General features: G+C 46.8%; 8 protein-coding genes across 8 annotated transcripts; 3 read left to right on the plus strand and 5 right to left on the minus strand.

The window, feature by feature from the left end:
- Window positions 1-1,661: 1,661 nt before the first annotated feature.
- On the plus strand, window positions 1,662-3,545 carry N7509_007476 (uncharacterized protein; the record flags this gene model as incomplete). Its single annotated transcript, XM_056632113.1, has 1 exon — window positions 1,662-3,545. One exon carries the CDS (start codon window positions 1,662-1,664, stop codon window positions 3,543-3,545), a length of 1,884 nt encoding a protein of 627 aa, XP_056487664.1.
- Window positions 3,546-4,190: 645 nt separating this feature from the next.
- On the minus strand, window positions 4,191-5,804 carry N7509_007477 (putative xylosidase/glycosyl hydrolase; the record flags this gene model as incomplete). Its single annotated transcript, XM_056632114.1, has 1 exon — window positions 4,191-5,804. The coding sequence occupies one exon, from the start codon at window positions 5,802-5,804 to the stop codon at window positions 4,191-4,193; it is 1,614 nt and encodes a 537-aa protein (XP_056487665.1).
- Window positions 5,805-7,014: 1,210 nt separating this feature from the next.
- Window positions 7,015-8,209, plus strand: N7509_007478 (lytic polysaccharide monooxygenase auxiliary activity family 9 protein; the record flags this gene model as incomplete). The annotated part of the gene is made up of 2 exons (XM_056632115.1): window positions 7,015-7,135; window positions 7,185-8,209. The coding sequence occupies 2 exons, from the start codon at window positions 7,015-7,017 to the stop codon at window positions 8,207-8,209; spliced, it is 1,146 nt and encodes a 381-aa protein (XP_056487666.1).
- A 403-nt stretch (window positions 8,210-8,612) lies between these two features.
- On the minus strand, window positions 8,613-10,459 carry N7509_007479 (cytochrome P450; the record flags this gene model as incomplete). The annotated part of the gene is made up of 6 exons (XM_056632116.1): window positions 8,613-8,804; window positions 8,855-8,983; window positions 9,068-9,169; window positions 9,276-10,037; window positions 10,090-10,166; window positions 10,231-10,459. 6 exons carry the CDS (start codon window positions 10,457-10,459, stop codon window positions 8,613-8,615), a joined length of 1,491 nt encoding a protein of 496 aa, XP_056487667.1.
- Window positions 10,460-11,554: 1,095 nt separating this feature from the next.
- Window positions 11,555-12,344, minus strand: N7509_007480 (hydrophobin family protein; the record flags this gene model as incomplete). Its single annotated transcript, XM_056632117.1, has 2 exons — window positions 11,555-11,611; window positions 11,661-12,344. The coding sequence occupies 2 exons, from the start codon at window positions 12,342-12,344 to the stop codon at window positions 11,555-11,557; spliced, it is 741 nt and encodes a 246-aa protein (XP_056487668.1).
- A 1,988-nt stretch (window positions 12,345-14,332) lies between these two features.
- Window positions 14,333-14,625, plus strand: N7509_007481 (uncharacterized protein; the record flags this gene model as incomplete). Its single annotated transcript, XM_056632118.1, has 2 exons — window positions 14,333-14,456; window positions 14,534-14,625. The coding sequence occupies 2 exons, from the start codon at window positions 14,333-14,335 to the stop codon at window positions 14,623-14,625; spliced, it is 216 nt and encodes a 71-aa protein (XP_056487669.1).
- Window positions 14,626-17,398: 2,773 nt separating this feature from the next.
- On the minus strand, window positions 17,399-18,165 carry N7509_007482 (GPI anchored serine-threonine rich family protein; the record flags this gene model as incomplete). Its single annotated transcript, XM_056632119.1, has 4 exons — window positions 17,399-17,663; window positions 17,755-17,886; window positions 17,967-18,045; window positions 18,111-18,165. 4 exons carry the CDS (start codon window positions 18,163-18,165, stop codon window positions 17,399-17,401), a joined length of 531 nt encoding a protein of 176 aa, XP_056487670.1.
- A 6,726-nt stretch (window positions 18,166-24,891) lies between these two features.
- On the minus strand, window positions 24,892-26,004 carry N7509_007483 (fumarylacetoacetate hydrolase family protein; the record flags this gene model as incomplete). The annotated part of the gene is made up of 5 exons (XM_056632120.1): window positions 24,892-25,067; window positions 25,152-25,479; window positions 25,532-25,645; window positions 25,699-25,779; window positions 25,840-26,004. The coding sequence occupies 5 exons, from the start codon at window positions 26,002-26,004 to the stop codon at window positions 24,892-24,894; spliced, it is 864 nt and encodes a 287-aa protein (XP_056487671.1).
- Window positions 26,005-26,424: the final 420 nt, after the last annotated feature.

The following is a 26,424-nucleotide window of genomic DNA, read 5'->3' on the forward strand; positions in this document are numbered from 1 at the left end:
GGGATATCGGAATTGCTGTAGACCTGAGTGCTGACCGCGATTTACCTGACCACTTGAGCCTTACCGCGGAGAGTGAAATGGTTTTTGTAGTGTTGTACCAAATATACCCAGGAAAGAGAGAGTTTCATTGAGAACCAGGAGTGACTAGCGGAGCATGTCCATGGCAGGACTTTCAAGTTTCCGTACGTCTCTGCTCTTACTGACTTACTGGGCTTGATATGATGGACGGCCCCCAACGGTATTTGTTGGTCGAAGTATGAATGGCAAGTCCTTTAAAGTTTCTTGTACTGTCATCATACATTTTACTGGTCTGACAGCCTCAAGTTTGGATCATTGATGTATATGCGGGGCTGAGACTCCAGGCCTGCACCTGTGTATTAGCTAGTACTTACCCCACTGAGGTATACAATTCGTAACTTCACAATATTATCGGCAGAATACCGGCACAACGAGAGAATAAGATACAAAGGTTGGAAGAACAATGTTTGTATTTCTTTCCAGATCTTTTGCGTGGAATGCTTGCCGCACTCCTATCGCGTGCTTTCGCCCCCACTTAGTGCTAAAAATTTTCGTGTACTTCGCTTGCTTTTTGGTTTCGCTTTTTTTTCGTGACCGAGAAGTTTTGACTGTATTTATGGCATCCATCAAAATCGAAGGACGTGGCTTGCGTTAAGTGGCCACTTCACGCCTATCTCCACTGCAAGTTGCTGCTATACCAGTACCATCGCATCCAATACGGAAACAAAGCACCCGGCGCGCGGCATGGTGGCAGCAGCATGCAGCAGAGATGCCACAGAGCAACCAGTTAACGGAGGCCACGTCCTTGCCTGGGTGCCATACATGCCGTCAGCGTCGCTTCTCGCCCGTCTCCGCTTCTGAGTGCAGGAATTTGAATGTAATAGCACCATATCTTGAGCATACCGTAATCTTCTGGCTGAACGATCCTGTGTAATTACGATCCCGTCCGCGTGTTCTCGTGCGTTCCCCTCTATCACTCTTCCCTATCCGCTTTGACTTCTTTTGATAGTCAAAAGTTGCCTTGACCTGAAGTACTGACCATAAACTCCCATCCAGTCTACCACTGTAGTAGTGGCCTTGGTTAATACCGAGAGGAAATAGTATTGAACGGTTATCTATATCGCCCGGCCCTTTGTGACTTGCCTAATGCTTTCTTTCGCATTTCAAGTTCTGCGACGCGCTTGCATCTCTATGTGCCCAGGTGAATGGATGATCCATGCTCTCCCCTCTCTCGCCCCACTGCTCGTCCGATGCCCCGCTTTATACTAGTCAACCATAAGAGTTAAAATCCACCCCCGCGTGTTTGTGATCTCATTGGCTTTGCATGGCGGAGGCGCAGGATACAACCACTGAAGGCAGCCCGTATGACTCACAGTTGAGGCTCAACGCTGTCTCATGACATCTCGCATGTATTGTCAAGCTGAGGCTCTTCTGCCTCCGTATTTATGTGGGGCACCTGACAAAACACACTTCGAAGTTGCTCCCCCTCCCTCCCCATCCCATCCATAGCACACTCCCGTTAACGATTGTGTCTTGATATATTGAATATCATTCGTCTTGAGTAGCAACGACAACAAGCCCAAGGCCCTTGGGTAAGGAACAACACCAATAAATTTAATATCTGTGAGAGATCAAAGTGGACGATGGCCCTGGAAGACCAGCGTGGGCAGCCTGCTCGCACCAGACGCGTTCGAGATGAGCAAGACCCCGGGCTCCAGACAACAATTCCGGAGGAGCCGAATGAAGAAGACACTTGGAGTGATGACGCGAATTGTGGTGACATGCCGTCAAAACCAGGCAATCGGCACAGGAAACCAAAGAATGACCCAATTTCCAACTCTCGTCGACATCGCCAGCGCGAGCCTGTTTTGCCCCCGAAGTTGAGCAAATCTCGGAAAGAAAAATATGCCAATGACCCCGGTAGCTTTGAACAGGCTGGTGGTCAAGCTGTTCCGTATGGCCGTCCAGGTTTTTACGGCCATGAGCCCTTCGTGCCGTTATCTCAACCAGCACCCCCACCTGTTTCAACTCAATACCCACCGAATCCATATCTCCCAAACCGGCATTCATTCTTTCAACATCCAATGGGCGATCCTACAACCCCTATCAGTGACCAATACATGAATAGCCACCCCGGAGTCCCTCCACCTTACCCGTATCCGATGAACCCGGGCCCCTATTCTGCGAACATAGAGCCCCAGACCTTTTTCCCAGACCCTGGACATCATTACTTGAATTATCCCCACATTCAGCCTCAACCTGTCCCATCATTCGAAGGTATGCCTATGGCGGGAAAACCGCCCCAAACTGCCGCGCCCTCGACCCTTGAACGCGAACTGGAAGAAACCAGAAGGGAATTGGACAATATGATAATAAGCCAGAAACGTGAGAGGAGAGCTCTGAAGAAGCAGAATGAAGCGGCAGCGCAGAAAGAGGCAAAGAGGGACTCCGAGGCGCGAAATGTAGAGCGCCTGGTCAGAGAGGAGATTAGCAAAGTATTGGAGCGAGAAAGGAGATCGATGGACTTCGAAACACAATCAGAGCCGGTCAGGGCACGGGCAGGCGACGATATAAGAGGTTACCCGACACCTGCACGACATGCACATGATGATATGCAGTATTCTAACGAAAGGCTTGGGGAGTGGGATCAGCTGCGGGAGGAAATTGCTCAACTGGTCGAAGGAAGGAGGCAATACTTGTCGCAAAGGGTACCATCGAGGGGCAGTCCGGATGCCCCAGCCAGGACCAAGCTTCAGGTCAGACCAAGAACTGCCTTTGGCCCTGTGAATGACCAAGACTTTAGAGACCGGGTAGAGGATGTTGTGATAGACCTTCTGCGGAGTCTAAGGTCCAATGACGATGAGAGTGAATGGCTACCCTCTTTATCGTCTCCATACCGGACAATGTCCGATGGCTACCCTGCAAGAGAGGGTCAGCAGCGTCCACGGAACTGGCAAACTGGCACGTATGGTAGCAGGCCTATCAATCCTGTCATATATTCCTCAACCTTTGCCCACGAACGCAAGGATGACGCAAAGTTTTCTGGTTCCCCTAGAGACTTTGAAGCTCATCAGAATGTCCCTCAAGATATAGGAAACCGAGGATATCCCACCAATACAGGGCAAAATGGCGGAACTTGGGACAGACGGAATTCTGGCCGGTTTAGAGGACTTGCAACAGCTGGCCGACAGGTGGAGAATTCAGACCGGCTTGGGGGTCCCCGATACCCTGAAATGCCTATAACATATCACGAGGGCTTCCCGGATGAATTGGATGACCAAGAATTCTTCCTGACCGCCAGTCGGCTCCTTACGCATTTGGCCCTAGCCACTCGGGCCTGGACGATGGTTTTATGCCACCTATGGCACCTGAACCCCCACGGAGGAATCGAGATGTTCCTTATAACGACCAATTTAGACGCCACGCTTGATACATGGTTGGATAAAACAACAATTATACCGAAGAGGAATATGAGCAGCAACTCAACATGCTCAGCTAGATCCAACATTCAAGTAACAGCTTCTTAAAGCCCACAAAGAAATGGATCCAGTAGCTGCAGTTGATATACAAAAATACTTGAAGATTGAGTTAGCGTCTCCCTCGCTCTTTTCACCTGCGCCTATCTCATTCAGGAGAAGAAAAGCAGCATAGTACTGATTTATATAGAAGACACGAACGCGGCAAATTGAGCATCGGGCTAACTATGGTTTCGTAACACTAAAGGAAGCTTAGGCTGCGCACCATCATCCGTCATTTATTTTTCGTCTACGATCGAAGGACAAAAGAATTCTTTACCCTTCAGAGATTGAAAATTCATCAAAGCTAGCTCTAATTACCTTGAAATTATGACTGAAATTTATAGTAGTTATCCCCATATTCTCTTGAAATTTATCGTCTGGGCTTGGCAATTAGGTAAGCCTTGATACTTGATGCTGAATGGATATAACTACCATATCAGTGTAACCTTTTACCATGATAAAGTAAAGGATCACCTACTATAACATGACCTGTTTACATCAGGGAGGCATATAATGGAAGGCCCGGCCTGGCACTCTCTCCCGTAGGCACGTAACTTATCAATTTTCTCAGAGAAAGGGTAGATAATTAAATTCTCAGCCACATATATTGATTACATAGAGTAGGCCGAGCCCGGGTCCTCGACTCGGGAGAGATTAAGCACCAAGTGCCAGGTCAAAACTATTGATGTTGACTGAACCCCCAAGCGATTCGGTCGCAAAGTTAAAAATTCCAAATCGATAGCCCATGAAAAACTCCCAGGTCGTGTTCATGGCAAATGTAGTTCCCAAATCGGTGAAAGAGGAACCATCAGTAGAATAACTAAATTGTGCGGTTGCATCACCTCCTGGTCGAATATCGGCCGAGGCCCGTAAAAATACCGATGTCTCGGAAATATCCTTTGAGGTCTCCAATGCACCGATCGAATTTGTAGTCCAAGCTGAATTCATAGTGATATTTTTCCAGACAGAGATCTGTGCACTTTTATCGGTTTTGATTATACCGATCCAACCGGATACATCGCGGAACATCGCTAATCCTGCTCGATCTCCGGATTGCAGATCGGAGAAATCGATCTCAATGGTAGCGACGCTCACCGGGCCAAGTATCCTGTGAGTCAGGGTATTTCGCGCTTGGTAGAGACTATCGGTCACAGTTGCAGCCCGTAGTGTCAGCCCGTCATTAACGTCAAAGGCAGTCTCATCAGGGTTGTGATTCCATTCCCATTGAGGTCCCAAGGAGGCCCCGGAAAATTTATCTGTACCCGTTGGCGAGGAAAGAACATCTTGATCCAGGGGCACTTCCACAGTAGATGGCCAAGAATTGACATCTGACAATACTGGAAAGTCGTCATCATCAAAAGTAATGGAGGCCAGTACCGGGATTCTACCGCCGGGATATGCATCACAAAATGCCATATAGTACCAATTTCCTTGAGGATCATCGACTATCCCTCCCTGATGAGGAGCTCCGCCATTCGAGACGGGACATGAAGGGGCGTTTGCAACAATATTCCCACCGGTGTAACCTTCAGTAGGAGACGAGGATTTAATAACATATTCGACGGCTGCACCTGGTGCAACGCCGAGAATATAGTAGTAACCATTGATGTAGTAAAAGCGGGAGCCTTCAACATACTTGTCGTAGGTGTACACCACTGTGTTGGAAACTTGGCTGGTCAAGTCGGATGACAGTGTGGCAACTTGGATATTTGTCGATCCATACGCAACCTGCGGGGTATCGTGTTCGTCAAAGACCAGTCCGCAGTCGTAGTAGCAGGTCCCCTCGAAAGTGGCATGCTTGATCCAAGGGCCAGTGGGACTACTAGCAGTGTATACATATGTATTGGCAAACTCAATACAGCCAATCCAATACCATTGGCCATTGCTCGGGCGATATTTGAGGCTGCTAGCCCAGATTCCTTTAACATAGGCGGTGTTTCCATCAGTCATGTTATAGGAAGAACCAAAGTCAAGGCTTGGAACCGAATGACCAATGTATTCCCAATTTTGCAAGTCTGTAGACCTTAAGATTGGGGCACCAGGCGAATAGGCCATAGTGCTAGCACTGTAGTAGAAGGTATCATTGACGCGAATTATTTCGATATCGGCAAGGTCTTGCCATATGACTGGCTGAGAAACAGTTGAGGATGCTCTCTTATTGACACTTGAATGTCCCCGAGTATCGTGAAGGATGAGAGATCCCAATGCGACGACAATGATTTCAGCGTAGGTGAGAAGCGTGAGCCAGAGAGTCAGTCGAGACATCATTGTAACTCTGCGATGGCCGACTGAAGTCGAAATGATTAAAGTTGAAAGTGAGCAATCTCTTTTTTTTTGTCATCTTGTCAGTAGAATATTGAAGAGTTTAAATAGAAGGCTCGAAACAGTGGTTTCTCCTCAAACCGTCTTCGACTTTGGCAATGAAAATTGACATAGATCCATCCGAAGAAAAGATCGGCGATTTCACAGGCAAAGCCCGTATGAGACATCTAGGACGGCTAAATACAAAGTATTCTGGTTGAAATGACGGACTTAGCTATGATCTAACGGATCGTGTGATGTCGATGATCTTTTGTCTTTAGTAGACGGGAGAAATTCAGGCGGAGGAGGAAACTTGTTATTCAGCCCGGGCCAATTTTCCGATGAAGCTGGGTTGAACGTAGGTCCGGTGGAGGCATCCATTATAGGTGGATACGTTTAACCTTTTTTTTGTCGGCTAAATAGTCTCTGACAAGGCTGCTCCTGCACTGTGAACCTCCGGCGGGGCTGACGCGGCTCGCTTGCAAGATGTGAAACGGTTCGGAGAGATCTTTGGCCGATTGCGGGGTTCTATCCTTAAGCCGATATCACCCAGGTAGCTGGAAACCCTTTGAACCCCCTAATACATATCCAATTCTATGTGTTGGATGATTGGTTGACCATCTTAGCGCCCCCAGTTTAGGCTTCCACATGACACCGTTAAAGTATTGTGCTGTTGTTGCATGGTCACCGATTGGCGTAGCACATTACTCACATTCCACTTAATTTGCCAAGGCCCCTGATTCGTGTCAAAGGAATACTCCTATATGAAATTTGACACCTTCGAAACCTGAAGACTAGTGGGCCGAACCCCTTTAGCAACTTGGTTTATATTATGCTATGCACAATCGTATGGCACAATATGCTATATGCCAGCCAGTGGGCGCTACGTGATATCCAGGTTCCACCTCTTTGAAACCGCCAAGCAACATCTCGGGAGTCCCGAGTAAGCTATTTCGACGATCACATCTGCCGAAGTCGTTTGATTGATCCGCCGCCGAGCGACCTGCCGATAGCTCATATGAGATTCTCAGTTACTATATATAAGATCTCGGTATTCAGAGCCGGGGTTTCTATTTTCTACAATTCACCCTTTCGTTCTTCTCTGCCCTGGTGGCTATTCACACTTCGTTTGTTTTGCGATCCTCACAATCACGCTCTTTTCAAATTCTCGCTCATTATGAAGAATTTTGCACTTCTTGTTGGGGCAGCCCTGGCGGCCATTCCCTATGTCTCCGCTCACTATTTTTTCCCTCACTTCATTGCCGATGGGAACTTCACGGGATATTACGAGTACGTTCGTGAGGACACCCAAGGTTATATGCCCTTCAAGGGCGGCTACTCGAAAAGACGATTTCCGCTGCAATACCGGTTCCATGGACTATGCGAGCAAAACAGGTGTATACAAAGTCAAGGCTGGTGAAACGATCGGCTTTGGTACCGACTTCAACGCTCTCATTCAGCACCCCGGCCCGCTTCAGGTTTACATGTCCAAGGCCCCTGGAGATGTGCGTGAGTACGATGGATCCGGAGACTGGTTCAAGATTTACGAGCTCGGTCCGGAAAGTTTTTCTAGCGATGGAATTACTTGGGGTGTGACAGATGTCGGAAACTTTACCTTCCAACTGCCCAACGAAATCCCGGCTGGTCAATACCTTGTGAGAATCGAACACATTGCACTTCATGGCGCTGGGGACTGGGGAGGTGCCGAATTCTACTTCAACTGCGCTCAAATTGAGGTCGAAAGTGACAGCACCACCACTCCGTCTCCTTTGGTCAAAATCCCTGGAGTCTACGATGGATATGAGCCCGGTATCCTGTTCTATATGTATCGCGACTATATCGTCAACTACACCATGCCTGGTCCACTTGCATATCCACTGGCAGATGCAGCATTGCCGAACATCACTGCGTCGGGTATAAGTGTTGCCCCAACTACTGCCTGGTCGGCGCCAGCTGTTACACGCTACGCCTCATCTGTCTCGATTGTTCAGTCAAGCCCTGTTGCTTCTCACTCAAAGGCAGTTAATCCTGGCTCAACTGCCACCAGTGCGCCTTTTGTCCGTGGAACAAGCACCTCGTCGTCTACTTCCTCACAGACGACAGAGGCATCTGGAAAAACTGCTGCTACTAGTCCAGCTTCGAATATGGATTCAGCTCAGGCCACATCTGGTGATGACTCGGTTTCTAGTCCTACGACAACTATTTCTGCTGCTGTTGCTGAAAGCACCTGTGGACTTACCAAGACTGTAACTGTTCACACCACTGTTACTGTGCCTTCTCCTACTAGTGAACCCACCTGTGTTGCGGCCACTTTGACCACGACCACGACCACTACAACCACTATTCTCGCGAAGGCTACTGGGCAAGTCTGAGATATCGAGTGCTAGGACCACTTGGGATTCCATTTGGATTCTACTCGAGATTTTCTTGTATATTACCATTTTACATTTGTAACTGTCTATCTTTGTAGACAGTTCTTTTCAATTGAATCACCTCCAGCCTGACTATTTTGGCATCTTGGAGGCTATTTACCATCGCTCAACGTCACATTCATTCAGATTTTACCATGCAGCTTATGTAGACAGGAGGATTTGAGGCTGGGATGAAAGAATAGATTCTAGCTGGGTGGAACAATGTCTGCTAAATTGGTCTTGTTTTAGAGGATTTCTCGGGGATCATCATCATTTTGCTGCTTTTGGTAACCAAGTGTTCCCATAAAAATGTGAGTTTGATCAATTCTTTTGGGCTACAATATTTTCAACCGTTGCCTGGGAGTTATTTGGTCATTCTTCGTCGAATCCTGCAAGGCCACCCAGATGGGACAGCTAAGAACTGGCTTTTAAACACCCATTCCTTAGTAGGGTCAACTAGCTCAATATCGTAGTCCCGAATCAAGGTTGTCAGAAGTTTCGAGAGTTCGAATTGAGCAAGGTTCCGTCCAGGGCATTGATTGTAACCTGCCCCCCACTGAAAATGCTGTCAGTGCCAGTCTCGGAGCAATAGCGTGCCATACTTACGTGAATCAAAAACGAGTCGATATTCGTGGTGTCTTTCTGAAACCAGCGATCGGGTTTGAAGCTATCACAATCTTCGCCGAAAATTTCGGGATTCCGATGGAAGACCCATGTGTTAATACTGAGAACGATCTGAAATTTCTGTCAGCATTTTTCAACAACTCCTGGTACCGATATATGGCAGCAAATTGAGGGGCTGTGTGGGTTGTTTCGTACTCCTTCGGGGAAATATCTGCCCCCTATAGTCATCCCGCCCGGTGGTACGACTCGAGGAAGGCCGCCAACAACCGCCGAATGGTACCTGTATGTCTCTTTTAGCTATCGAGATGGTTAGCCGATACCACTAGTATTGCATTCTTCAACATTTTTTTTCTTCTCTTTTTTTCGACTTTAGTTCGAATTCTTGAACCAACAGGGAACTTACACAAGCCTGAAGAAACGGCAACTTTTGAGCCTCATTATACTGAACCATGGGAGAAAGTTCGCCCCGTGCTTGAGCCGTGTCTATTTCCTCTCTCACCCGCTGCAGATACTTCGGATGGCGTAGAAGATAATAGATGAGAGCTTGGGCAGTGGCTCCAACAGTATCGGCGCCAGCCCCAACGTTACCAACAGCCGCAGCTAGGAGTTCATTTTCTGCCATACGATCGGGATATTTATCCCGAACATCCAACCAACGCTGCATCATATCATTCCTTATTTCGGGATTCCTTTTCCTTTCATCAATGGCTGCAAGGCAAGTATCGAAAATGTGAGACGAGGGCTGAATCCCAATTCTGCTAAGCAGCGGGTTGCCCAGCGTCAAGTTGTGGAACCAGACATAATGGCCCCTAGCTGCAACGTATCGCGCCAGAACCTTAGTATTTTCCACGGCATTTCTAACATCTGTGCCAGTCTCGATAAAACCAAAGGACTTGGAAAACGTCACTTCGCCTAACACGTCAAAGGCAAAAAAGCTGAACCATTTGTCGAATTCCACTGATTCGCCAGAATCGCAAAGTTTATCCAGGTGTTCTTCGAGATTTTGTAATACTGCGTCAACGTGCGGCTCAAATTTTATGATGTTAGACAGTGCAAATCCGGCAGCGATGTTGCGGTATTTTTCAATGTGGCGGCGAGGGTTCAGCTCGGACATCTGGTTGACATAGTTATAGTCTGGCATGCTGAAGATCGAATACCATGGGCCCTGTCGTAGACTAGTAAGCAACTTGTTATTTTAGTTTAGATCAGGGATATACCTTGGCAATATTCGCGTGGAGAAGCTGCTTAACAGCATCTGGGTGAGACACGCTAACTTCATTTTCTCTAAAATAGCCTGACACTTGAATTAGAGAGGGAAACCCGCAAATTCACGAGAATGCACATTCAGTTTTACATACCGTGCTTTTTATGGAGAGAAATCAGTTCTTCCTCAATATGGCCCTTCCAAAGGTGGTAAACTTGCCACAGCGCCGAAAATGAAGCCAAGATGGGGCCCAGAATATCTGCGATCGGTGTCCAGTATCTACGCACAATTATACGAACAACAACGAAGCAAACAAGAATGACGGCTCCAAAGCTGCGTAAATCTAGCATGGCCGCCCCTGTGGAGACATTGACGAGACCCATGACAATCGCAGAACAGTAGAGTACGCACACTCTTTAATTGAGCCCAGCAAAGGGGTGAGTGGGTTGGCTCCTTGGGGAGGGGATTAGCGGGGTTGAATGAAAATGTTCTTCGTAAGACAAACACTTTTTTTTTTCATTTGCTGCTTAATAGTAGCTTAGGCATAAGCTTTTGCACAAATTTTGTGTATCTTCTCCTGCCGTCTCGCATCGAGCTAAGCTCAGGTAAGTGGATTAGCGTCGAACGGACCGATTCCTTGTGGGGACTACTGCTGAATGGCTCTAATATTGGCATATCATAGGCTTTGTATTATCAGCGTCGAGTAAGTCTTACTACATATGGTTAGATGAGTGACCCCATATGGTTAAAGGGCCGGTCACAATTTGACAAACCTCTTTCTACTCGTACTCCCGAGGAGCGAGCTAGGGCTTTTAGCGAATTCATGAGTCCAGAGATCGGCAGGGATTGTGAGGCCTCGTTTTCTATGAAGATTAATCGATGATCCGGCAGATCTGAGAAGGGGGTTTTTGGACTATTTCATCAAGGTAGCTGACGCGTTTAATCTGAAACGAGAGAGCGAGGCAACTGTTGGATTTGATGCCTTCCATGGATGAACGCTTGTTTAGATATCGATTTATCGATTGGTCGCCATCGTGCATACCCGTATGGGTCAAAGGGGTTACTCTACTATGACTAACACTTACATAACTTCAAGTTGGACTTAACACCTTGGTATATCATATATCATAATCGGAGGCAGCCCTGGAGGCTTTCGTTCCAAGGTTTACATTAATTCAAAATGCAAGGGAAAGGTTGAAGAGCAGTGCTCGTCACGGTGTCATCAATCGATCCATGGATCGTTTCATTAAGAGATATATTCCAAATTGAACCTTGGATGGTTGCCGTAGTGTGCCAAAGTTTCAAGCCGAGCCTCTAGTAGTAGTATAGCTTCTCTGCCCATTTCAATACCCGATCACAGAAGAAAAGAATGTCTAGTCTTCCTGAAAATAACGTCCGATCGGCCTTGAAACGTTCTCCCATCGAGATTTAATCGATTTCCATACCATGCCAGGATGAGAAAATAAATAGAGAGGATATTAAGCGATAGAGCCGATACCAATGCAAGGGAGTCCAAGCCCAGCCAAATCGGAGTCCTACCGAGTTAGTTAGCCCATCTAATAAACAGGAAATCAGAATACTTACAGCCGTGGATGGAGAATGCTGACAGCAGGCGACGTTCTGCTTGCAATTCTGATTGACCAAATCCTGAATCGGAACAGCAATAAGGATTGGAATTTGGATATCCAACTTAGAGCACTGATCGAATAGCTCGATACCAGAGCGACGAGACTTATCGCCCGCATAAAGAGCCTTGTTGCAGCAGGAAAGCTGAGCCTGGTCGCCACACTTGGCCTGGGCTTGTTTGACGGTCATGTCGTCGGGAACGCTGAAGCGCACATCGGTGTTTCCTTGGTTGGCCGCGCCGTTGCCATTTCCAAAGCCGCCAGCCGAAGGAGGGAGAGCGATGACTGTAGCGGCGAGGCTGAAAAGAGTGAAAAGGGTGGGTTGCCTGGTCGCGGGCGTTGGAAGTTTGTATTTCAAATGAGTGACCTGGAAAAAGAACGACGCGGTTTGAAGAGATGCTAGGGAAGTGAACGCGGAGGGAGGAGCAGCAAAGTCACTCACCCACTCGCGACAAAGCCGGAAAATAAGTCCGGTGTCATACTCTTTGTTTTGTTCTCCTATCATAATAAAGTTAACCCTGCACTGCCCGGAATGTAGCTTGTGAGAATAGCTTGAGACTGCTGCTTCATTGTGTTGCCCTGTGGTGGTTTGTTGCACACCCCTTTCTAAATTATCCCGGCATGGATCTGCGAGGATCGGCATTTCTGTCTCAAAGAGCTAGAAGGATGGGTAGTCTTCGGCCAATTCTGAGCATATGTTTCTACTACTAGTAGAACTATTTTGCAGGCTGATTTACATCACAAATGTACCCTATAAATGTAGTATAAATCCTGAGGTCGGGTAGAACATACTTAAGCCACTCCCGAAACGCAGTTCAGCGTTAGGATACGAAAACAATTTGCGTCTTGGATCGAAAGATTAAAAGAAAAGAAAAATAAGAAATAAAAGAAAATATACAACAGCAGGGACTCGCATGTGGTAACCCACCATACTGCTAACCTCGTTTGGCTAAAATAGTCGAGTGGGTGCCGCTCGGGTGAGAATAGGGTGAGCGGCGCTCTATCGTCGCTCGACTAGGTGATTAAGACGAGTGTGCAATCGACAGGGTGAGAGGCAGGCGAAAATCACACTTGGTCGCATGACTGCTGCACTGACCCTTTTCAGCGGAGCATGTTTTGTATATCATTGGGTACATAATTTGCACTTCGAATCGAAACACAACTTCGACCGGACTGGACTTGCTTCCCGTAGGGAGCGGGCACGAGGCCGTCATTCAGCTGTTACTCGAGGAGGGAGATACTATCGACTCAAACTGAGTAATATCCGGCCACCGCTTTTATGGGCTACGAAGCATAGGCACATCTGCATCTCCCCTTATGCATATTACTACCTTTGAATGCTACCAGACGTTGCCTCCACATGATCGTGTTTTTTATGCTTATATTCGTCCTGCTCGAGCTCCTCACAGTTGCTCAAATTTGGGTTTACAATTGACAAACAGTCAATGGTATTTATCCTTTATCTGCCTCGCTGAGGAATATGGATATATGTTTGAATTCAGAGACACAACTTGAACTTCATTAGATCTCGTCAAGACTCAATCGTATATTTCATTCATCCAGCTGCGCCGTTTGTTTCAGAAATGGTTAGTGGATGCTCTAAACCAGGTCATGTAGTATTGAGCATAAACTCGACAAGACGAGCCCTGGCGCAATATCGAGGAGTTTCCTTTTTGGATTATCGAGGCGTTGGAAAAAGGCCCCCCGTAGCAAAATCAAAATTGCCAAGAACTTCCAAGTTCGCAGGAAAGGACAATAAGGTCGCATGTTGCTATCCTACGAGATCTGTTCCAGCCAGCGCTAGTATTTGCAAATTTAGATTTGGTGCTTACCCCCTAGTATGCCATCGAATGGACCAGTTTTCTAATAGATACTAATAACTTGAATAAAAGATGGTCATAAGATTGTATATTTGTTTGATCAGCTAGCTTATGTAGTCAGCTCGAAAATGTGGTCAGCTCACTTGAGGCTTACCTACATTATCTTAGCCAGTCAGTATTCCTGATATCCAATCAGAATCTTCTACCCCTGGATACTAATAATTACATTGATGCTGAATTTTAAAGCCGGGGTCCTTTTTTTCATAGAAATCTTTTGTTACTAGGTTACGAAATGCAAGTATTCATCCGAGCCTACGATACCGAATTCCAGGAATTCATATTTATCTATGAATCCTTTCATATCCCGATATTTAGCAATGAATAGATTTAAGAGCTAAGCATCATTAGGCGTGCCTTCTTTCAGCTTCCCTGCTTCGAGATTAAGTGAGGTTGACTTTGCAATCCCCACTGGGCTGCATATTCGGGCATTTCAGCTGATTGGGTGTGCTTATTTCATAGATTCCTCCTACTGGCCAATCGGGAAGAGACTTTCGTCGGCAACATTGGCCGGCCATCCAACTCGTCTTTGGCATATTAGGACATCTTTTGACAGAATCTATTCGTAGATTCACCGCAAGAATGTAGATGAGAGAGATAATAAGGTATCCTGCTGGATTTATCGCACCTATTTGAGGTATAAATATCAGTACAATGTATCCCCATTTACTTCTGCTCAAACAATTCATCCAAAGCATCCAATTCTCTGAAACAGTCACCAGACCAACAAGAACAACAGAACTACCCAGTCAAAATGCTCATCAAAACCATCACCGGCTTTTTTCTCCTTGGCTATGCCAACGCTTCCATCCAAGTATCTCTGATCAATCCTAGCGGAGTCAAGATTCCATACAACGTGGACCCTAATGGAAGTTGCTGTAAGTGGATCGAATCCTTTCCCTCCCCAGTTCCCAAGCTAGTCTCAAAAGAAAGAAGAGCTAAAGAGATCCAACAGTTACCCTGAACGGTGGTACTCTCGCCCAATTTAACGATAATCTCCAGCAAATGGTGATTCCGAGTGGCTACGAATGCACAATCTGGGAGTAAGTCCACGCTACCATTAGCCAGGCTGTCAGGGTAGAATCCAGATCAGGGCTAACTATATTTAGGAACTTCAATTGCGGTGGAAAGCACACCAATTCCATCAAGGGAACTCAGCATATTGCCGACGTCTGCGCATCGTCTTCCTGGAACTGGTCTAAGGCGGCGTCATCTTTCAAGTGCTGCACGTCTACTTCTACTGGAAGTTGGTGTGCGGGAAATGTTCCAACCTGCACTTGAGATGTTTCAGTGTGGAAGGATTGGTTCTAGCGATTCTAGTGGTGAAAATTAGGCTTCCAGCTGCTTGGCTGCTCGACGGGTTTAGTACTACTAGATATAAACTTTTCAACACCGTGGGATCTCTCTCAACAGATTTCCCCTGCTATATACCTAGGTATCTTCAAATATCAATCAATTTTTTTTATCTTTGTTTTGATCTTGCTCCGTTTGTTTTTTAAATAAAATACCAAAAAGTAAAAAAAAACCAAGAAAAAAAAACATACAACAGCAGGGATTCGCATGTAGTCACCCACCATACTACTAACCTGCCGGCATGTGGCTAAAGTACAGTAAGTAGTCTGGTGGGTGCCGCCCGGGTGAGAATGGGGTGAGCGCCGTTTTAGCGTCGCGCGAGCCGGGTGATTAGGGTGAGTGCGCAATAGACAGGGTGAGAATGGGGTGAGACTGGGTGAGAATCACGCTACGTCTTGCAGACTTGCGCTCTGGCCCCTCAACTGAAGTGAAGTGTATCTCATTGGATGATCTACCACGAATTGAAACACTCGTCTTCTTGGCACCTGCATATAGCCACCATACGTAGAGACAGTCACTATGACAAGATGTCTTGGACATTCAGCTGTTTTCTGTACACCCAGTACATACCGCGAGCCATTTTCCAGCGCATGGAAACCTATTTTGCCCCGTGCCACCGCTTCAAAGGTATGGCATATTCGTAATGTACCAAAAGCCAATGGCTCGATTGTCTGCATTGTTATGAACCTGACGAATAAAGTTCAAGACGAAATCTCCCACTCTTCTCTCAAGTCAAAACTAGCCTTCCTTTGGTAAGTCAAAAGGCCAAGTTTCTCTCATATCCCCTACATTCCTCATTGGTTCATCGTTATCCGGATCTTTGTTTTCCAGTACCATCTGCAACATTCCCTTGAACATTGCCCTATTTCCTGCTTTTGCTGCTTCCCAACCCTCCGGAGGAAACCATCCATCAGAAGGACTGTCAAGCAAATTTGACAGATCACGCTTCAGGTTCTGGGCCGCTTCAAAATGTTTGTATTCCTTCAGATGCAAATCTGTCCCTTTGGGAATCGGCAAGGAAAATGGACACGAGCCGGGAAATCCGAGTGCCTCCCAGTCTTTTGAAGTCTGGAGAAGCTCATGCCGAAAAGCAACAGCGCCATCTTTTCATGTTCTGTAGAAGTACCTAAAAGGTCGAAATAAGTCCTCGTTCGTTAACCGAGGACGAGCGAGCCTCGGTGTGAGATATCCAGTACAAACTTCGTAGGTTGGTGTGTATAAATCGCCGTTATTTACATCTTGCACCCGGCTATCTGCAGACATAGCATTCAAGACCGTTCGACCATATTCGAGAAGCTTCAAGTATGTTTGAACAGAGAATGGTAGGATGGTCTGTTTGAGGGCCAAGAGTCTGTTGGATGAATTCTTGGTAGACTTGCCTCAACAAGGTTATCGGCAAATTCCTTTATCGCCAACCCTGTATCTCAAGGCATTAGTCCCCATATTCTCAGGTATTGATGTTGGAATGTACTCACACGGGCCCTGATTGCGACTCCTTTGCTTATAATACCTATGGTCTCCGTAGTGGGGCCCAATGTAAAGTCGTCTTCTATTGTTAGCGTGAAGGAAGAGTCAAGCAATGAAGTAGAATAAAATAAGCTACCATAAGCTGGAAAGTCGATATCGGCGACCTCTTTTGGCCTTCGGTAAATGGCGTCTATACAATTCACTTTCTGATCTCCCGACATATGGGGCCATTTCCGGTGTAGCTGAATGCCAGCCACATGCTCCATGATGATGTATTCGCTTCCAACACGATTCGTCGCATCGTCACTCGAGTCAAGAATTTAGTGATCAGAATTCTAGTGTTTCATTTATTTCAATTTTAGCTACCACATGGCAATCACACAGGCTCATCTTAGGATCTACCTGAGTATCAGACAGAATTCTTAGTATATAGGACCAACTGAGAGTGTTTTTAAAGATGCTTAATTTTCTAAAAACTTTTTTGATAGAAGACAGCCATCAGGTTGCATGGGGCATCGTTGATCATCCCGGCGTACTACAACATTGCGATTGGTATTAGCCGTCAATAATTTGCGCGAGTCTAGCAATATTTCCATAGAATCAGGCCACACAAGGATAGCACGACGAGGGTCCCCACCGATGATGCGGATGATGTGGGTAGTATGGGCCCGGGGTGGTTTACGGTCCGCATTGCGGATTTGCAGGTGGCGCATTCATTCGACGTGGCCGGTTTGATTTAATGACGCGAGGTTACGGAGCCCGCAAGCTCTGCGCAATGGTGGGATATGCTGTGGTTGTCCAGTACGGATTGGCATCGGTCTTTTTTGGGGTTACTCTTGAGACGTCTCTCCCTACTCTTAACTCTTGACGATCCGCCTTCTTCATTTATATTACGTACTGAAAACTACAGAGTGTAGGAACCAGCAAGCGGCACATAATCCAACCTTACACGATACGATCTCGCCGACTACCTAATGCCAAAGCCGTACTCCAACAGCAATCAAATATTCCCTTGTAATGCATACGCCATCCCAAAAACAACACTCATCGCACCCACAGCCACGGGCAGCCCGAAAGTGCGTGCTGCAGCCCCAGTCTGCGCGTCAGTGCTTGAGTCCGTCTCATTACCAGTGCTTGTAGCGGTGACCGTAGAGGTGGCTGAGGAAGTAGTGGTATTCTCCCCATAGATGACAACGCTGAATTCTCCGGACTGAGCGAGTATGTTGTTGGATGAGACGTCTTTGAAGTCGAAGACGTAACCGGATCTGGAATACTCTATTGTTAGATATAGCTGTTCGAGCGCTTATAGAATATGGTTGACTAGTATACCGCGGAAGAGAAGGAAAGCCAACTTACCCCGGAAGAACGTCAACGCTGTCGAATGTGTACTCATCGTCTGATGTGGTTACGTTTGATGCGATTTTCAGATTAAAGCTGGGAACTTTGTCCTTGTTGAGGAGGTAAAGGTTGAAGGTGAAGGGGTCGGAACTGCATACGTCAGGACAGAATTCTCGTTAACCTCGCAAGTTGAAATGGGAATGCAATGTGCGACAATGGCTTCTACTCACTCTGAGGAGGACCATTCCACCTTTGTCGTTTCAGAAAGATCGAGCTCCGAGCCGCTTATTGGCGATACCACAGACAGACCTTCCATCAAGTTGCGTTAGCTAGGTTGAAAAGTATCAGAATCGAATGCGAGAGCTGACACGTACACAATGCCGAAACAGCAAAGCTCACAGGTCCGACGAGGGCAGTAAATCGGAACATCTTCGAATATGACCTTGCGTGTTGTTATGAGAGTATGCTGGAAGCCGGAGTATGTCGCAAGAGATCTTTGAAATATGTTGTTGTCTCCGTGGGACGAGCTCTCTACTTTATACTACGGCTTTGAATTACAACAAAAGGGAAAGGGGATGGCAGAAATGCCGTCTATTTCAAATAACTAGCATTCAATTCTCACAGAAGGTGTATTCCCAGTGGATTCATCCCAATCCGAGCAGTGATCGACAACAACGTGCTAGAATGTCGCTGATGACTGTGGACAAGACACAACCACCCAGGCAGCAAGGTATAGCCGCCGAGCCAGTTTAACGCCCCTTCTGTTTTATTTCAAATTCATTCATGCTTTCGTTGGATCTTCCGAAGAGCATGGCGTCTTGCGTAAAGAGTTCGCTGCCGATCATGGCTTTGCGAGACAATTATTGACTTTGGGTTACCTTTGACACTGACCTATTGCACTATCCACTGGTTGAGCTTGGCAACCTGCCAAAGTTGCTCCGCGGTACAATGGAATCTTGACTATTCAAAGCACATCATGCTCCGACGAGAAAAGTTGCTAGCAGAGGGGACCCCTGTTGCGTTAAGGTTGAACTCTTGGAGGAAATTGATAATAAACTACTAGCGGAGGTTGGGTGGAGGCAGGCAAATCCGCCCCGAGTGAGACCACCGTTTAGTTCTTACCTAAAGATGCACAGCAAGTTTCCTTGCTTTGGTTGAATATCCCGCTTAATCTTACGTAGCTTTCGTTCCGTGAGAATTTGTATTGCATAGCATGTGGCTTGGCATAATTGCCAAACCTGGAATAATAAAATACTTTGCTTGGTACTATTTTTGACAATGCCCGAGAATAGGCCGGTGTAATGAATTGAACTGCAGCCACTTGGGATGGCGCGGCACCTCGAAGCGCAAAAGGATCAAAGCAATATGATCGTAGGAAAGTGGCCCGGCTAGGACTCAGTGAATGTTTCGAATGACACTGTATCCGGATCATTAGGTTGCGATTTTGCGAAGATGTGCTAGGAAATTGCAAAACCTTACGAGTAAGTAGCCTCGCGTTCGTCCAGATGCTGGCAAAATACCTAAGCTATAGATGAAGAACGGTGATGTCATGATTGGAACTAGATGGGTGGCTGTTATATACTACGGTCCCCAACTTCCGATGAAGACCCAAGAAGAAAGGCGCGGCGAAAATGGTAAATGTGCTTACCAGGTCTATGGCGAGGCTGAATGCATAATCCCCTCCACCGGCCCATGTGGTAATTCCCTGACGCGTCTCGAGAGCGTGCTTCCAGTTTGACAGCTAGTTATCTGCTCGTCGTTCGCCATAGTCCACGACGAAAAAAAGCAGTTGTGCCATCTGGAGATAGAAGACGGACGGCTGCCTCGTTTTCGAGCCACAATTACATTGGGGTTCAAGATGCCCAGTGGAAGGGCAGGACATAGCGTGGCTAGAGGTTGCTTGAGGTGGCAACTCACGTGACTACCCTGTCTCGCCATCGCAACATATGCATGGACAATTAGACTGTTCTGGTGCATAGTGGCGACCGTGATGTTGTGAATTTTTTGTTTAGCAATGTATCAGGCTCCCATGTGATGACAGGAAGCAGCTTAGATAGACTGTCCAACTTAGGAGGCATGGGTGCTCCTTGGAAAGTACTCTTTGTATAACTGAGGCTGAAGGAGATTGATGACCGTATCATTGATTAGAAACGGAGTTCCGGAGACGAGATTGGAGTATACGTCAAGTCAGTAGATACGCCATCATAGTGACCACCATTCTTGGATGTCCTTGTCACTTTTCACAATAGAAGACTCTGTAACGGGATCGTCCTTCGGTTCAAACATCTAGTAGAAGATGATATCGTATGTGAAAATACTTATATACAATCCCCAAAAAATGGTTCTATTGGTTCTCATTAGTACAATCTTCTGCTGTCACAGGGCGACTGGCCCAGGTTGACATTTTGAGCGTTCTTGAAGGGGGGTCATCTCACCGCATTGAGTCTGATCCTCTCAGAATCTAATAACATTTCTCGGTGTTCCGAAGCCTTCGTTTTTGACTGGGTCGTTGTCTTCGAAAAACTCTCGCTGACTCTAGAATGCACCCACGCCGATGGGATCCCGTTCTTCAATTTTCTGTTGTAGCCGAATTATCTCATTCTCCACGGAGGAACTCGTAGACCCACATATAACGGATCATTGGATTGCCTGAATTTAATTTGCCAAGGTTCATGGGCTTCACGCTAGCTCATCAAGTTGCTCCGAAACACAAGGCGTACCGGACCCAGCAAGACGAGATCGCAGATGTTGAAAATGATAACCATTGCCAACTCCGAACGGCTCTATCTCAGATCGTATGTAACTCTACTCTAACCTCTCCGCCCCTTGCAACCGGCTTGTTCAGAAAACCTGGCTAGTCGAACCAAGATATAGCTAGAAGGGAGAACCGGAATCTCCGGGAGAAGGCTTGGGTATTTTGCCAAACTAGGTTCGTGTTCTGCATTTCAAGTCTGCTGGAAGGGGAATCTTACTCTTGAAGTTTTAGCGCTAGAAGTTTTTGTTCCTAGCCAAGCTGAACCCGGTCAAAGGCAAGCATCTGATAAAGATACTGTACAAGCCGGGAGCAATGATTTTCATTCAGGAAAGCCTTTCATGGAAATCAACATTTCGCAGGACATGGCTAGGTAAATTGGTCCTAGTATATCACACAATTAAATTGGCTAATAGGTACGCCAGATCTCAGCCCGCTTAATACAGAATATCTTATCGGGGCGTTGTTTCTATCGGCGATATTTGGATTCCTCTTCGGGAGTCTATGTGTCTGTGCTACCAGGAGGTGCATCGCTTCTCGGAGAATGAACGATCAGATTATGGAAAAGAAACCACGAGCTTCAGTAGAGGTTCAGGAAGAGTTTGGACTACAGGAATTTCACCACCGAAACAGGAGCCATGACAGCATACCCGGAGTTATCTGGCCACGGCGGGTTCTGATAGTAACAAATCCGGACCGGAGCTCGTATATCGCCGACCCCTAGTCAGAAGACATAAATAGTGGAAAAGAAGAGGCGAAAATACATTTTTACGGTTTCCAATATGATTCATGATATCTACACCAAAAATGATAGACAGCATTGAAGAAATTTCCGATGAGCACTGAAAAGAGTGCCACGGAGTAAGGCGACCGAGCACCAACACAGGTTCCCCTTTGCAACAAAAAGACGAATTGCCTTCTTATAATTTCTTGCCAAACTAGAAATTAACCTAATCCCATTAGCCCCAAAGCTGCCGAAAAAGTTATCGAGATTACAGGAGCCCTAATTTATTTGGCGCGTACCGAAATGGACCACAAACTCTTCCCACACTTTGTGACAAGCCAAAAGCCCCCACAGACCCGAGGTCTCCTTCGATGAGTTGAACATCTGGAACTCCATCCGAGATCTAGGTGATAAGGGTGCGGGAGAGCTTTATGGTGTTTTAGATGTGACATCGGTGGTGTTGTGACTCAATGTGTTTGTGCGACAGGCACGGCATCATGGCATTACCACGATCACGCAGAGTGTGAACGTGATCGCCCCGTTGATGACGAATGAGCAGGGCGTCTTCAAAAAGACCACTTATTGGCTTTTACTGCTCTTCTCTAGATGTTTGCGCGGTCAGAGTCTTCCAGTTCACGTTTGGATTCCAATTTATGGGGGACGAACGACCGCAGAATGGCTTGCGAGCACGATGGATATTCCCCTCTTGACTGTTTCCGCCGCTCTGAGTGACGATGTCTACATCAATCTGGCCGCGGTGAATGTCTCAGACTCGAAAGCATAAGAGACATCTCTCCTGCGATCGGGGGTCCTGTTCAGGTATTCTACGTCGGTGGCAATGAGAATGATATTCGGGATACCAACAAGTGGGGTTCACAAAGGTTGGAAACAAGCAGTTGACTTGATATTGCAAGTGCAAATTCCTCCAAAAGTACAGCTTTACTCTGCTTCGATGGAAAGAAATCCTTCTCGATTGAATATAGACGATGTTGATGATCCTGCCAAAGGCACATCAGCTATCGTGCTCAATGCCTTGCATAAGGCTTGATGCAGCTTACTAACGACTTCAATTTCTTCCTAGTAGAATATGAAATTTATTTCTACATACGAGTCGGCATGAATATAATTCCCTATATTTCCGGGATACTGGCATTCTTTTTTTAGTGGCCGGTCAACACTCATTTACATGCCAGAGGGCCTTTCGCAGCGCATTGCCACGCCAACGGGTACCCCACAGGGTGGCCGTTATGCCGTCAATCCTCTACTCAAATTATAATGCTGGTTTAATAGAAGGCTGAAGTAATGTGGCTGATAATATCAATCAACACGAGCGCGATACGCGTAGTCGAATCACGCGCAAGAGACATCTAATATGATATGGACACTAACAAGCACTCCCTTGCCCTAGTAATCGCAGCTTCGTTGCACCTTAAATGCTGTACGGCGTAACTAAATCCGCGATAGACAAATTCACATTACGTTGCAACAAGTGCGTCGCTCATCTTCGACCAGCTTGTGTTAGAGCACTAGCCCGTATGTACTGGGTCGTGTGCCTACGGTCAATCCTAATTAATCAGGCTAGCACATTCACAGAGAAGTAGTGAGATGGTATAGAAGATATCGAAGAGTGGAGGTGAGGATGATTCCATTAACCTTGATAATCACGAACGATACAGAAGCATTTCCATTGCTTGAACCTAGTCAAGCAGTTATGTGAGTCACTACAGTGACACCGTTTAATCTCTCTCTGCATCATATTTAACATGGACTGTCCTCCTTCTGCATTCTGTACAAGACCAATGGCTACGGTGTCTATGGGTAACGTCTGCGAGGCGTGTGGCTTTGTTCAAGAGCCTACCCGGAACCTATATATTTTCCAGCGATGTCGCTATGCGTTGGCTCCGTCTCGTTCCCCGGTCACCTCCCACCTACTCCACAACCATCAGGTCCCGTTGCCAATGAGTAAAGGCCTCACTACCCCGTGACGACATCAATGGACACGTTTCCAGGAACCCGCGTGTGCTCCGCCGTGTCCAGATGGTTCCGCAGCCGATCCACATTTCCAGCTCCTGAACGGCTACGCGTGCCGCTGATGCGCCTATCGTACGGTTAATATGACCATGATGCGCCGGCATCTATCTCAGGAGTATCTGCTGCTGCTGCGCGCCTCTATCCGTCGGGCTAATTACCTATCTACCTAGACATGGTCCAGGGTCACGACAAATTGGTATATCATCACATCTTTATCTCTGTGAAGCCCCTAGCCTTCAGTCTCGGATATAGTCTATTACTCTACCCCCTAATTAGCGGTAGGTCTAAATTAGTCCTATTTAGATCTTGAGGCGGGCTCGGTAGATATTCTACTGGCTCTTTTCTTAGGAATGAGCCCAGTAGCGTGATCCTGGAGGCCCTGTACGGGCCTGATTATACCATGCAGTCGGATTTACTGCTCAGTGGGTCATATGGTGCACCAATAGCAAATCGACAAGTCTGAATTACTACCATGGCCCTTACTGGCAATTTGGATGGGCCGTATTACATGACAAATTCTAGCGGACCAATAGTTACTAGTAATCTCCTTTCCTCCGGGAATCCACCGATACTGCTGTTCCGTCACATGCTATGTGCCTCAGGCACTTGTCACTTTGCCAGGCACCAACTAACTTACCGGATAGTTACACGCCCTTTTAGACCTATTTCCTTACGAATACAAAACATGCATTTCTTACATTCTCGTGATCACAGTAGTAGGTTATTCGGAAGATCTAAGTTTTCTTAGAGGTACTCTCTCGTCAGGTTCCGGAGTATAAGGTATATTAACTATAATCTGCATCTTCCTCTACCGGCTGAATAGCTTTATACTCATTTACTTGCTAGTCTTCATAGGTGTTCATATTAATCATCAACAGTAAGCCTAATTCGGTAGTAGTCAGGATACCTATATCCTCGCAGAGAACTTTAGCTAATCTTCCTCGGTTAAGATAACTAGTTTAGGCGCAGAGAGGGCTATCTCCTAGACTTCCGCAAAGCCCCTTTTGGACCCGGACCTTGGGCCCAATGCCCACCGAGTGGGCCCATTTTGGGCTTTTTTGATGTAGATCTTGCATAAAAATATATCAAAGTTTTCTATTTAAGATATTTATCCAAATAAACGGGCTTTGTGCCCAAAATGGGCTTTGCAGAAGTCTACAATTTCCTTCTATTACATATCCGGCTTCGACTTCCTCGATTCATCTAAGCGTGTATATGATAACATGGCAAATTTTAGCCTATATAATACCATATAACATAGTAAAGATATTATTCCTGAAGATCTGGCCAGAACTACACAATATGAGGAGATCATACAATTCACCACATGAAATCTTTTTATACAGTTTAAAAAGCTTATAGTCAAATAACAAGAATAGTTTCACTCTATCTAGAAGATCTATACAAAATCAGTGAAAAACAAATTTGAAACTCAGACAGACAAATAATCTATAACCCGAAAGCCGGAACGCCGAGGACAGGTCCTGCATTCATATCAGCCACGAACTACACCTATACCAGAGCTTTGCTTTCACCAGCGTCCAGGCAAGTTTTCTGTTGAAACGAACAAAGCAGCCTCCATCAGTATTCGATTCTCAAACTTGGCAACAGCGAGCGTTCGCCGTTCTCATCTTCCTATGGTGTATTCTTACATTATGGAATCCTGCCCCTCCTCAAACCGCACCACGTTCTTCAGCGTCCCCAGTCCTGAAATCTCAACCTCGACCTGGTCCCCATCCTTCAATAGCTGCCGCGGCTTCTGAAATACCCCCACTCCCGCCGGTGTGCCCGTCATGACTACCGTGTAAGCTGGGATAGTTGTACCTGGATGCAGATCCGTGTTAGAGATAAGGGAGAGAAGGCTTCACAAAAAAAATATATAAAAAATAAAGCAGAGAGCAAACATACTCTGACTCATCCAGCTGAGAACCCTCTCTGGCGAATAGATCATATCCTTCTCAATCACCGTATCCTGCTTGACCTTCCCGTTAACCCGGGTGACGAGCGTAGCGGATGTCCTCTCCTTCGCAAAGACACTCGGGCTCACGAGGACCGGGCCGACCGGCGCAAACTTATCAAACGCCTTTGCGTAGAAGAATTGCCCGCCGGACTGCTCGGGAAGCTGGAAGAACCGGCACGAAAGGTCATTTCCGATCGTGTATCCGAGGATGTACTCAGAGGCTTGCTCTGAGGTGATGTCGCGGCACTCGCGCGACGTGACGAAAACGAGTTCGCCCTGCTTCTGTTAGCGACGGCTACGCCGGGTGGGTTATTGCGGACGGGCTCACCTCCCAGTCGGGAAGATGCGAGGCGCAGAAACGACTGATAGGTATGATTTCATTTGGCGATGCGAGCGCGGCGGGCGGCTTGGTCCATACAGGTGGGTTGGCGGGGACGTTGAGCTGTTATCCGTTAGATGAAATGTCTGTAGGCAGTCGTGTGTGAGGCGGCGTACGCTTGCTTCTTTTGCGTGACTCCAGTAGTTGAGCCCTACGCAATAAATTGAGCTCCTTGTTTGCGGCAGAGGTGATAGAAGCTGTACCGTATCCCGTCAGCCACAGAATCCAATGTCAGTAGAAGAGCAGCGACAGCTCACCTTGGATATAGTGGCTGTGGTAGCATTTTGGCCATTCAGCAGGTCCTCGTACGTTGGATATGCCTCTACCGACGATCCGATGGTAGGCTTAACCGAGGCGCATTTGGCGAAGAAGTCCTCGCCGTTCTCTGTCTGGAAACGACAGAGGTACTGGAAGGAAATCATTGTCTGGGGTGCGAATGTGGAGTGGTAGATGGGGACGGATCAGAGAAGGGCACTGACAAGGGAGCTCGAGTAGTAAAAGAAGGCCAAAATTTAAGTTGGTTGGTTATGTTATCCACTGCGGAGATCCTCCTCGGAGGATCTTTTAGTCGCGAATCGATTGAAGCCGCCTGTACCTGAGCCCCGAATGGAGGCGCACTCTCCTCCGCCTCTTTCAATTGGTATCCCTCCGCGGCAAGTCATATCCCCCAGGAATCTACACGCCAGACCGGAGAGCCTCGGTCTTCACAAGATGTAGTGCCTATTCAGCATCACGAACATATAAAAGAGCTTGTGGAGATAGAGATACTGTACTGTCAATGCATACTCTTGTGATTATCCTATTCAGACACATTGACTCTCTATTTCTCTCTTTCTCTCTCT

This window comes from Penicillium cosmopolitanum (assembly GCF_028827165.1).
Source record: "Penicillium cosmopolitanum strain IBT 29677 chromosome Unknown utg000008l:1.0-4398992.0:1.0-4402845.0, whole genome shotgun sequence".
Classification (NCBI taxonomy): Eukaryota; Fungi; Ascomycota; class Eurotiomycetes; order Eurotiales; family Aspergillaceae; genus Penicillium; species Penicillium cosmopolitanum.